Source organism: Chenopodium quinoa, unplaced genomic scaffold (assembly GCF_001683475.1).
Source record: "Chenopodium quinoa cultivar QQ74 unplaced genomic scaffold, ASM168347v1, whole genome shotgun sequence".
NCBI lineage: Eukaryota > Viridiplantae > Streptophyta > Magnoliopsida > Caryophyllales > Amaranthaceae > Chenopodium > Chenopodium quinoa.
The window spans coordinates 95,484-108,017 of NW_018744718.1; the positions used below are offsets into that span (position 1 = coordinate 95,484).

Genomic DNA, 12,534 nt, shown 5'->3' on the forward strand with positions numbered 1-12,534 from the left:
CGGGAGGTCCCTCACCCTATCACAGGAATGGGGGGATGAGAATCGAACCCCCAACCATTTGGAGGGGGGGAGGAGATGGAGGTAATAACCATCCCTCCATCTCTTATGTCCTCAGTTATACTCCGTATTAGGCAAAACTAATTATTGAGGGGTCGTTTGGTGGGGGTATTTATTAAACGGAATGTAAATCAACGGCCCTGATTCCCATTGTTGTTGTTTGTTAGACACTTTTTTTTCATTCCCTTTACCCTCTCTATTACCCCAAATCCTTCCAACTTGATTTCCCACCTCCCCAAGTTTTTCCATTCCCTTTCCTTAGCCACCACACCAACAGTCCAACACCATACCCAGACCAGCAACCACCATCCTACCCTACCATCGCCACCCTCGCCGCACCTCCACCGTCCCTCGCCGGAGCTCCCCCGTCCATAGCCGCCCCTCCCCTCCCCCATCCCGAGGAATGAACACGGTAAACGCCATCAACAATCGCCTTAATCGCCGACGAATAAACAGAAACCCTAGAAAATTTTGGCAAGTTCCAACGATTCTTTGGCGACAAGAATGCTTCTTTGAAAGACCGACAAAATCAGCGTAAACGAGACGACATTCATTGGCGGAGAATACCGACGGAGATGATGATGATATAGCAGCTTCAGTGCCAATTATAGCGCCATTGTTGACGATTGATCAACTCACTCAACAAGCAAATCTCAATCAGAAAATAATCGTAGTAGAAATCACAAATTCAAAACCCAAAAATCAAATTCAAAAATTTAGATTTAGGGTTTTTGCAAGGATGGGAGAGTTTCTCGGGGGAGGGGGAAGTTTTTCGGGGGGAGGGGAGGGGCGGCGAGGTGTGGTGGTGAGAATGGTGGCTTATTTCCCTTTGTTATACAAAACAAACAACATAGTAAATTTGGGGATTTTTCATTCCATTCCTCTTCTTTCCCTTTGTTCATTCCATTCCGATTACCCCATGGAAACCAAATGGCCCCTGAATATTATGATGCTAAATACAGTTCAACCAATAGAATTTGGCCTGCAACAAAAATAGCTCCATAGTCTATAGTCTATACACTCAAATTCCAGCCACAGTAAAATAAAAAAATAAAAAAACTTCGTGGGGATAAATTAATTAATACTTGTAAAAGCAAGCAATACAAACCCTAATTGAACAAGAAATGTGAATAATGACATTAGTAACCATTAAATTAAGCAAGGGATGGTGAAAGAAGGCACCCAAAAAAAAATTGCAGCCAGCTTTCAGTGCACCATCTTCATCAAACTCAAAAATGTGTCAATCGAACAATGGGATCAATCGTAACTTTACACAAGAAAAAATTTGAAATAAAGAATGAGATCAATCACCCCACATTCAAGCCTTCCGAAACCGATTGCAGAAGTGAGAAGACTACCAAAGGGGCTGGGGGGGAAGAATAAAACTAACCCAAGAAGGAAGTCTGTGGTAAGAGGCTACTGGGAAACCATGTACAGAGATTTTTCAACCAGCTATTGAACAGAGATCTTCAAAGACTTGTCGAATGTTAGGTCGCTCATTTACAGGAAGAATACACCTAAGGGATATAACGAGCATATCGTCCATCGCTTGCGAGGGTTCACTCCCCCCTGCAATGTCGCGATCTATACAATCACCGCGCCGCCCTTCTTGATCACAGAGTCGAACCCAATCTGTGAGGTCAACAGCACCTGATTGCCCTGATATGATGTCACCTGCACTTCTTCTCGTCAAAATTTCCATAACAATAACTCCAAATGCATACACATCGGCTTTCAATGAGGGCATTGGCTTGGAGGCATTGGAAAGTTCAGGAGCACAATAACCTAGTGCCCCGAGATTCAAAATCTGCTCAGCGACTCCAACAGGCATCATTAAGCGGTGTAAACCATAATCAGTCACCCATGCACTGAGATCAGGCCCTGCTAAGATTATGTTTGTTGGCTTTAGGTTTCCATGAGGCATACCTCTATCATGAAGATAGACAAGGCAGCGTGCAACGTCAACAGCAACTTTCAACCTTTGAGTGAATGACAAAAGAGAATATCTTCGCGGTGTGGATTCTGCATAGGACAAATGAAGCTAAGTTTTAAGGAGATAACAAGCAGAAAGAAGGAATATGTATAAACAAAGTGGGGGAAAACCTTGATAGTAAGATACCAATCCACTAGACCATCCCACCCAATTTCTAAAAAGTAATAATATTAACAATTTTTTCAAAATAACTCACATGCGAAATGACAAAGGAGGAGAACAAAGGAATTTTTTATGCATAATAGAGTAAATAATTCTCCTACATCAAAACTTCACTACTATTCACAATATAAATCATCTAGAATGAACCAGACTAGAAACAATAAAGGAACTTATAATGTGCAAATAATAAAGGAACTTATAATGTGCAATGCTGAAACTAAAACTAACATGGCAACATGGGCACATTAAGTTCAAGCATGCTCGGGCTATAAAATCACAAGTATATAAGCTTAGTTGTGCCTTACCATACAGATGAAGTGCCAGGCTATCCCCATTGATATAATCTGATAAAATAAGCCTCTCCTGTTCTCTGGGTCCCCAGTAATAAGCTCGTACTGGAGCTATATTAGGATGCCTCATCAAACCAATTTTTTTGACTTCCTTAGCAAATTCTTTCTTATTTTTCACCAATCCTACCCTCAACCACTTCACTGTTAACATGTGTCCACCATTGAGTGTGGCCTTGTATAACGTACCATGACTACTTCGACCAAGAACTTCAGCTGGGGCTCGAGATAACTGCTCAGCTGTAAATGCAAGAGATGTATCAAGGAAATACAACTCTCCAGCAAACCGATCAGGTGAGTAGACATCCAATGTTACAGGTTGTTCAAATGTCTCAAAGAAACGAGGTGAAGACGAAAGTGGAGAACCAGGGGGAGACTTCCGTGCTGATGTCACTATAGGGTTGTCAGGGAGATTGGGTTTCACATAGGAAGTACTAGATGCAGCTGCTGCACGATCAACAAAGTCTGGCACAAGTTCAGCCTGCCCAGACAATGTTCTTGAATTTGAAGTTAGTAAATGAGTATTAGAAAAACTCAATGATGTATCTGAAGGCTCAGGGCCTGCATTAAATTTGAAAAGTGAAGGCCGAGTAAATCTTCTAACTTTAACATCTCTTCCAGTTGTTGCCCCATTGTATTTGCTACTCCCATGAAGCTGAGAACGATAATAAGCTAGTGCAACAAATGCAATCATGAGAGCAGCCCCGACTGAGGCAAGAATAATGGCAATCTTGATACTAGACTTTGAACCACGATGCCCATTCTTTCCAGATACATAATTTGAACCACCACCTGGTGATCCTTCATCACCTGGGATATATAGCTTCTCATTTCCAGGATGGAAGGAACTTGGTGGAAATGATCTTAAGCTTTCAGGGACTGTACCGGACAGATCATTATAGGTCACATTTAATAACTTAAGATTTGGAGGAAGCTTACCAGGTAAGTGACCCTTGAATTGATTGCTTGACAGATCAAGGGATTCCAACCCATCTATATTGACTAATGAATTAGGTATATGTCCTGATAAGCTATTTTTTGCAAGATTCAGTGATCTCAGCCTACCCAAGAGTCCTATATCTTTGGATAGATCACCAACTAATGAATTGTCGGAAAGATCTAAGGACTCCAACGGTGCAAAAACAGGCTGAGCCAGAAATTCACCAACAGTAGTAGATTCTGGGAAGGGGATTGCTCCATTGAAATGGTTTTTAGAAAGATTTAAGTCTCTCAAGTTCAATGAAAATAAAGCAGGTGGGATTCGCCCCGCCAAGTTGTTGATGCTCAGGTCAATCTTAGATAATTTTGCAAACTGACGCCATTCAGAGGGCAAGCTACCTTCTAAGGAGTTGTTACTGATTCTCAAAGTTGTCAAACCTGATTGAGAACTGAACTCTGGGAAGCTACCAGTCAGCCTGTTTGAGCTAAGATCAAGTATCTCCAATGTTGTTGAGTTGATGCCACGAATAGAGCCTGTTAGCAGGCAAACTAGGCGTTTCAGAGACTCATATGATATGAAAGAATCCAGAGGCCATGCATGACGCATGATTTAGTTACAGAACAACAAAGGGAATTTATTGAAGTGATTCATAACGTCAACTCATGTCATATGTAGCATACTAGCACATCACATTATTGTACACTACAAGAGTTGGGCTCAACTGTATACCAAATAACCACAAAGTGTAATTTAGAATTAATGAAATAAATAAAATAACTATATGTAATAAACAAGTAGCTCAAGGAAAATCAGTAATTAGACCAATTACTGTGTAAAATTTCTGCCAATTTAAGGAAAGATAAAAAATAAAATGTCCACCATCTTTCAGGATTTTCAAATCAATAGCATATGCTATTGATTAAAATAATCATTTAGCAGCTCAGTTTCTAAGAGCCCTTAAAAGAGAAAGGGAAGAGGTTGGCACATCGACCAAATTTCATTGTAACACAGCAGTGAAAACATGGAAAGAGCTGGCACTTTAACAAGAACTCTACCAGTTCTAATTTCCTTAAGAAACTATTCTTCAGATGACATTTTTCAACAAACAAATGATAGGAAGTGAAGCAATACCAAGACTACTAGGAAGTAGGAATCACATATAAGAAAGAAACAGAGAGGCACAAGCACATCTTCATTTTGCATGTTCTAAAATCATGACTGCTCATAAATTCATAATCCCTTGACTAAAACAAAACCCCCAATGCAGATCTAGGGCTAGTGCGTTCCGCATCCTTGACAACAACTAAAATTAAACTACTTCTCCATCTCACTATAACAAATCCTACACAAATATAGACAACACACTAGTTGAACCAAGTAGAGTGGCAAATTAAAACACTCATCAAACTTCACATCCCAGATCTTCACTACTTTCACTTGCATGCAAATAAAACCAATTGAATTTCAGCTATTACTAAAAAAGATGGTTCAAAGCTACATTGGACTAGTGCAATATAGAGTGAATTGAAGCACAAACAAATAACTCTACCATCAATGCCATAATCGATTTTCTATATATTGCAAAAATAAACTTAAACATATAGCCATAAATTGATAGCAAAACAAATGAACCCGAAAACGCTTACCCGAAAACCCGTTTCCACTAAGATCCAATTCCTTCAATTGAATCAAAGTAGCAAGCAACTCTCCAGGTACCTCTCCATACAACTGATTGTTTCGAAGTCGTAAAACCCTCAAATTATACAACGACCCAAAAGACGGAAGTTCTCCCCCAATCATATTATCCCCCAAATCCAAAACCACCAAGCTCTGAAACAATGACAATGTATCAGCCGTCAAGAACTTGCCACCCAACAGATTACTACTTAAGTTCATATGTCGAATCGTGTTCCCTAAACTCGAAACATTCGAAGAATCAACCGGAAGTCCACCGGAAAACTTGTTCATACTCAAATCAACAAACTCCACATTCCTAAGCTCAGAGAAAAACACACCAATATCACCCCAAAGCTCATTTGCATGCACATCCAAAACCCTAAGTTGCTGTAAGTTCCGAATTCCGGTAGGATAACCCCCAGAAAACCGATTATTCGACAAATTCAAATGTTGTAAGTTCCATAAATCATGAATTCTTTCTGGGATCCGACCAATAAACCGATTATCAGACAGATCTAAAATTTGCAAATTACTCATTGAACCCAATTGAGGAACTAATCTACCAGTAAAATTATTTCCCCTAAGATTTAGGTTTTGCAACATTTTAAGCCCAATTAAGGTACTGAACTTCAACTCACCACTGAGATTCAAACCATTAAGAGAAATGGCGACGACGGAGTTCGACGCATCATCGCAAACGACGCCATGAAAGGAGGTAGGGCAAGAATCGAGATCTGAAGCAGTCGCAACAGCAGTTGCATTCCATGTCGGAATGACTTTCCCAAGTGGGTCTTCATGGATCCCCTTCTTGAACTCTAATAGAGCTCGAACTTCATCGGAGTTGCAGAAAACCAAAGATGGAGTGATAATAATCAAAATTAGGAGAGAGAAAATGGGGAAAATTAACCCACCATTGTTAATACTACTTCTATTACTACTCCTACTACTGAAAAACATCGTTAAATTACTGAAATTAAAACCCTAGGAGAGAGAAAATTGGAGCTAGATTGAAGAGTGACTGTACATTGAGAGGAAGAAGAAGGTGGGAAAAAATGGGGAAAGCATAATTTGGGATAAAAATGGTAAAATTATGATGATAATGATAATGGGGTTGAATTGAATTGAAAAGGGGGAGAGAGAAAAAGGGGAAACTTTTGAGAGGTTTTTTTAGGAGAGAGAAATTAGGGTTTTTGCGCGTCGAATTGCAGAAAAAGGGGGTGATAAAAATGGAGAAATGGGAGGAGAGAGAGAATGAATGAAGGTATAAAAATGGCGGATTGTAGTGAGAGAAGAAGGATGGGTTGGAGTGAGGTTGCTACACTCTGTAAAAAAACACACTACACAACACAACACAGTTTCTCTCTCTAAAAAAGAAAGCTGAAAATTATTTTCTCTCTAGAAAAAGGTGAGTTTTTCTCTCTAAGAAAGAAGGTGGAGTTTCTCTCTCTAGAAATGATGTGTTGTAAGAAGATGAGTGGAGGAGGGGTGCCGCTGAATGTGCTCAAAATTGGCATGAGATGTCAATAAGGTGATTTTAAAAAAAAAATTAATTAATTTTTAAAAAAATAATTTTATTTTAATTTTAATTGTAAATTTTTTAAACTTAAATTGATTTTTATAATATTCTTTACTAAATTCAGAATTTTCAGACAATTTGACATTTGTGTATTTGTCTCTATCAATATCAACATTTTTATTGAAGGATTGTCATTGTCAACATTAATACATTATTGTCTATATTGATATTTAATCCTTTTTGCAAAAAAGAAATTAAATTAAGAGAGAAAAAGAGCATGAATTTTAACGGATACTAAAAGCAATATTTTTATTTTGCCTCAAAAAAAAAAGTATAAATTGCTACTTGTCCATTTAGATATAAATTATAATAATGTAGTCAATATATATAATGTAAGATTAAATATATGTAATGTGAGATGTATGATTTGGATTTCTTTTATGATATCCTTGGGATATTTCAGTAATAATCAATACTTTTAAAATTTTTAAAGAAACAAATTGCATAGTAGAATCTCTAGATTGGGTCATTGTCCAACATTTGATTATGAAATTAAAACCTTTGAAGTTGGGGAAAATGAAAGTTGCAAATAAGGTGTTCGAATTAACTTATGTAAGATATTTGTTTATTCAAAAAATGAGAAAATTAGAGCAATTTAGGTCTCGTTCACTTTACCTTATTTTTTTCTGAACTGAAATAATTTTTGCTAAATTGAAATTAATTTTACTGAACTGAAATTATTTTTGCTAAACTGAAATTATTTTTACTGATTTTTTTTGTATATTTCTTCTTTACGTTTACTGATTTTTACTAAACTGAAATTATTTTTATAAAACTAAACTTATTTTTACTGAACTGAACTTATTTTTGCTAAACTGAAATTATTTAACTGAATATTATTTTTTTAAGGTGAAGTGAACAGGGCCTTAGTCCAAAGCAGTAGCATATAAATTGCCTCAAATAAATGTATTAGTCCAAAGTAGCATGTAAATTGCAGAACTTACTCATGAATTTCTCTAACTCGGCTCATCAAAAGCTCGAGTCAAGCTCTCAATGAGCCAAGTCCAAGCTAGCATCAACTTAGAATTTTATGAGATCAATAGACCCAATGTTTACTTATAAGTATTGAATGGAACTCTCCTTTTTGCTTTTTAATGAATGCTACTAGAAAATGGACATGGTATAAGGTGATAAGAATTAAGCTGGACTAGAATTTTTTTAGGTCACGAGGTGATGACGTTCTATGTAACCGCACATAAATTGTCCAATATTTTTATTTAAAGTTTGAGGAGTTATTTCTTAATATAAGAATAATAATACATCGTTTAAATAAAGTTATCCATTAATTTTCTTCCAACCGATGAGCGCAAACTTAGGCTCATTTATTTTTGATGAAATTTGAGATGACAAAGTCAATTTTTGCTTAAATTTAATATGACAATTGTGATTTGTGAATTGTGAGTAGGTTGAATATCTTCTTCTCTTCTAATTGCTCAAGCTTATATATTTCCATCTTTGATTAAAAAAAAAAAAAAAAAACCACGAGAAAGCACCTTCATTAATTAATAGACAAATTGTCTATGAGTACATACGACGAAACAACAGGAGGACAATGATTCTCCCATACTTGTTCGCATCCAAAAGGTACTAAACTCGCTAAATGATAGGCTACAACATTCCCATCTCTAAAAACATGCGACCAAGAAATAAAATCGAAGTCAGCGCTAAGAAAAAACACATCATCCAAAATCGAATCCAAATCTGTGATGTAGGAAATAGCCTTTGACAATCGAGAGATAACAACTTGGCAATCAGACTCGATTATCACTTTCTTGTACCCATATCGTTTGGCTAGGAGCACCCCAAAGTGAATGGCTTTGCACTCTGCGATTTCAGGGGACCAACAGCCCCTTATGCGTCTTGTACCAACAAATACAGCCACCCCTGCAACATCTCTGGCCACGACCCCAAGTCCCATCCAACCAACTTCTTTCAAACAAGCATCACAGTTGACTTTTATGAAGTCGGTAGGGGGAGGAAGCCAAGTCTTCGAGCTCTTGCGATTCTGCTTCTTACTTACTGAACCATACACCTTAGAGGCATATTTCCCACAATCCTCAATCAGCCTATGCACCCTCTCGAGCACCACTAAATGCGGAACATCTTTGTTATTAAAGACTCTATCGTTCCTTCGACACCAAATGTACCAGAGTAAAGCAACACCCGCCAGGCATTTCTTCGAACATAACTTGTTCCATCTTAGCAGCATTTCCTTCACCTCCTCATGAGGATCGACAGGGACTAGCATATCGCACTTGCAAGCACACCACAGATCAGCAACGACTGGGCAGGAGAAGAAGGCATGATGTATGGTCTCGGCCTCATCAGAACACCACGGGCAACAGGACACATCATTCATGTGTCTAACAGCAGCATTTTAGTTGGCAGAGAGTTTATACAAGCTCTCCATAGAAAATGCTCACCTTCGGGATTGTATCAATACTCCAAATGTCTACCCAGGTCTGATGAAATGAATCCAGATCACAAGACTTGCCAAGCGAATAAGCAGATTTGACAGAGTACAAGCCATCTTTCAAAAAAGGCCCATGTCAAATCATCCTCCGGAGCACGCACACTTAAGGGGATAGACATTATGCATTGAGTATCACGCTCATTAAAATTTTCAGAAATTAATTCATAATTCCATTCTCTAGTTCCTGCATCAATAAGCTCACTTACATAATTAAATCCCTCAATGCTTGGAGTCTACACAAATTTTCCATTCTCATCGGCTAACCAAGGGTTCATAAAGATTTTAATTTTTGAACCTTTCCCAACTCTCCAAATCAACCCCTCCTTCACAAGACCCTTAGAACCCCAAATACTACGCCAAGAGTAGCTTCCATTAAGCCCAAGCTACGCATTGAGAAAATCGCTATTTGGGTAATATTTGCTCTTCATAACACGTGCAAACAAAGACTCCGGAGAAGTAATAAGCCACCAAGCTTGTTTTCCTAGAAGTACCTCATTAAATACAGCCATATCACGGAAGCCTATACCACCAAGACACTTCGGTTTGCACATTGAGTCCTAATTAATTCAATGCACCTTTCTTCTCGGACCCGAATGCCCCCACCAAAACTTCGCAGTCAGAGATCGGATACTATCAATTATGTGCCTAGGCAGTTTGTAAACTCCCATCAGGTACGTCGGTATGACTTGAATAACTGATTTCACCAACACTTCTTTCTCGGCCCTCGATAGTAGCTTTTCCTTCCAACCTTGGAGCTTTTTCCATATCCTGTCTTTCAGAGCCGCAAAAAACCAACCTCTTCGGCCTTCCAATAATGGTCGGGATACCGAGGTACTTCTCATGCACATCAACAAGACGCATATTCATAACATTTCTCAACTTTTCCTGCTTCGACACACACACCCCTTTGCTGAAAGAGACCTCCGATTTTTCATAGTTAATTTTCTAACCGGAAGCTGCTTCATATATGTTGAGTATATCAACTATCTTCGAGCATTCCTCTCGAGTGGCCCTAGCAAAGAGTAAACTTTCATCTGCAAAGAAAAGGTGAGAAATTTTCGGCCCCCTCCGACAAGCACCAGCTCCATGAATAAGTCTGTCATCATATGCTTTCCTGAGTAGAGCAGAGAAAGCGTCAGCCACCATAATAAAAAGATAAGGTGAGAGGGGATCACCTTGTCTCAGTCCGCGGGAAGGAGTCACGGAAGCACATACATTACAGTTGATGATGAAAGAGTAAGACACAGTTGTAACGCATTCCATGACTACTCTCACCCAGCTATTAGCAAACCCCATCTTAAGAAGCAATTTTTCAAGAAAAATCCATTCAATTCTGTCATATGCTTTGCTCATGTCCAACTTCATAGCAATAGTACCTCTACGCCCCGTACTTCTCTTCTTCATAATGTCCAACTTCATTGCATTTTTTATTTTATTTTTTGTAAAAAAATCTTTACTACACAATTAACACATATGTATACATGTTCATTACATTCTTAAATATATATACTGGTCTAGTAAGTAGTAAGGTATAGTTCGTACTTAGATTATTATATTCTTCAATCTCATTGTCATCCTTTGAACGTAATGTACAGAAAAATAAATAAATACACGGCCAATGATCAACTTGACACTGTAATACAATTGATAAGGAGCTAGCAAGTATAATATTAGCCTCGTCTTTGGGAATAGTCATGATGTTACAATTCATCAAAGACACATAATAATGCATACATTAATACATATAATAAGTTGTAAATGTAATTAAGCTCACAAGTCACAACTTTGGGAGGTACTCCGTATGTGACTCACACCTATACCTTATCCAAACTCATCACAAGGTCATAAAAATACTCACACCTTTATTTTATGCTAGGATAAAGTAAGGTTATGCATGGTCCTATATACAATGCTAGCCCTACTTATAACTACGTATTTTCAAGAAAATTTTGTTATTCATTTGGGGTCTTTTTGGCTTATTGGATAAAAAAAATTATCTCAAACAACACTAAATGAACCCGAAACAACTAATTAAGAATCTGTAAACTGAGATTAAGATTGAGATTGCTGCTGACCACAGCCATTGTGCTTTACAAAGCATTCTCAATTCAAATTAACATTATCATCCTTTAAACCAATAGCATTCAACATCGCATGAAAAACCTTGGGAACTTCGAATCTCCTCTCTTTTTTTACATTACCTCTAATAATTTAGAAGAAAGAAACCAACCCAATTCTTGACGCTCGAGCTTCATGCAGTGGAATCTAGGAACCATTCAAAAACAGCAAGGTTTCCAATCTACTATATACTTGTACATAAAGCTTATTATAGACATTACTAAGAGATAAAGTATTAAACAAAAATAAACTACCATATTATATAATGAAAATGGTGTATAAAACTAGTTCAAAATAAAGCTTCCTCAAAGTTTGCTTTGTCTTGTACTTTCTACATCTATAATATTTACACTATATTCCTAAGAAAAAAAAAATGAAGGCAATGAGTATTTTTCTCTTGTTTTTGCTAATTATGTATTTTCTTTCACTAAGCCAATCAAAGCAAGGATTAGAGACAAAAGAGTTCATGCTTTCCAATGGTTCTATTACTATGGTAAGTTGATGCTTCATCTCCTCTATCTCTCTTACACGTACACGCACACATATACATGATTTTTTCCTATTGATGTAGGGCAAAGATGAGCATGGCAAGGTAAACATTGAGAGGAAAGAAAATGGGCAACAAGATGATGGTGTTTTTGAGCATGAAGATTACATTTACACTCAATCTTTGCCGTAACTAATTAATTTTTATGCTTCTTTCTGATTTCGAACCCTTGACCTCTTGAACAGATGAGGGTTCATGGACTACTACGGCTTGCATCCTAGTGTAGTTCATTCTCCTTCAATACACTACGTTCTTGTATTTTAGGCCCTCTTGTTTAGAAAACAGAAATGCAAGTGTAGCTTTTAGGATTTTATATAATGTACTTGTATTTTATATATTTTTTTTTTCTCGGTATATAAGTCTACAGTCTAGTTTTATGTTGCAAGTATTCTTTAGTTTAATTAATGGGGCAAAAAAAGAAAAAGGAGAGCTTACTAAAATAAACTTTTACCTGGAAAGGATGAATTTCTATAAGAATATAAAGAACACCTTTTTTAAAAAATCATCTACTTGATTGCCGTGGTATAACTTTTTGCTTGATGTACTTTAATTATAATACCAAAATAATTACCTAAGTATAGAACTCACTAATGATGATATTAAACACACAATATAATTAATCTGCTTGTTAAATGATTTGTTTC

At 37.3% G+C, this 12,534-nt stretch overlaps 2 protein-coding genes across 2 annotated transcripts; both read right to left on the minus strand.

The window, feature by feature from the left end:
* Window positions 1-1,131: 1,131 nt before the first annotated feature.
* Window positions 1,132-6,645, minus strand: LOC110703183 (probable inactive receptor kinase At5g10020). The gene is made up of 3 exons (XM_021880930.1): window positions 5,146-6,645; window positions 2,518-4,032; window positions 1,132-2,079 (listed from the first exon to the last, which is right to left on the minus strand). The coding sequence occupies exons 1-3, from the start codon at window positions 6,131-6,133 to the stop codon at window positions 1,502-1,504; spliced, it is 3,081 nt and encodes a 1,026-aa protein (XP_021736622.1). The 5' UTR covers window positions 6,134-6,645; the 3' UTR covers window positions 1,132-1,501.
* A 1,605-nt stretch (window positions 6,646-8,250) lies between these two features.
* On the minus strand, window positions 8,251-9,111 carry LOC110703051. The gene has a single exon (XM_021880810.1). The coding sequence runs from the start codon at window positions 9,109-9,111 to the stop codon at window positions 8,251-8,253; it is 861 nt and encodes a 286-aa protein (XP_021736502.1).
* Window positions 9,112-12,534: the final 3,423 nt, after the last annotated feature.

Coding starts and splice junctions, on each gene's coding strand:
- LOC110703183 (XM_021880930.1), bottom strand. CDS start 6,133: ATGTTTTTCAGTAGTAGGAGTAGTAATAGAAGTAGTATTAACAATGGT. Junction 4,033..5,145: donor TAGTGGAAACGGGTTTTCGG/GTAAGCGTTTTC, acceptor GCCTGCTAACAG/GCTCTATTCGTGGCATCAAC. Junction 2,080..2,517: donor CCTGGCACTTCATCTGTATG/GTAAGGCACAAC, acceptor TGTCCTATGCAG/AATCCACACCGCGAAGATAT.
- LOC110703051 (XM_021880810.1), bottom strand. CDS start 9,111: ATGAATGATGTGTCCTGTTGCCCGTGGTGTTCTGATGAGGCCGAGACC.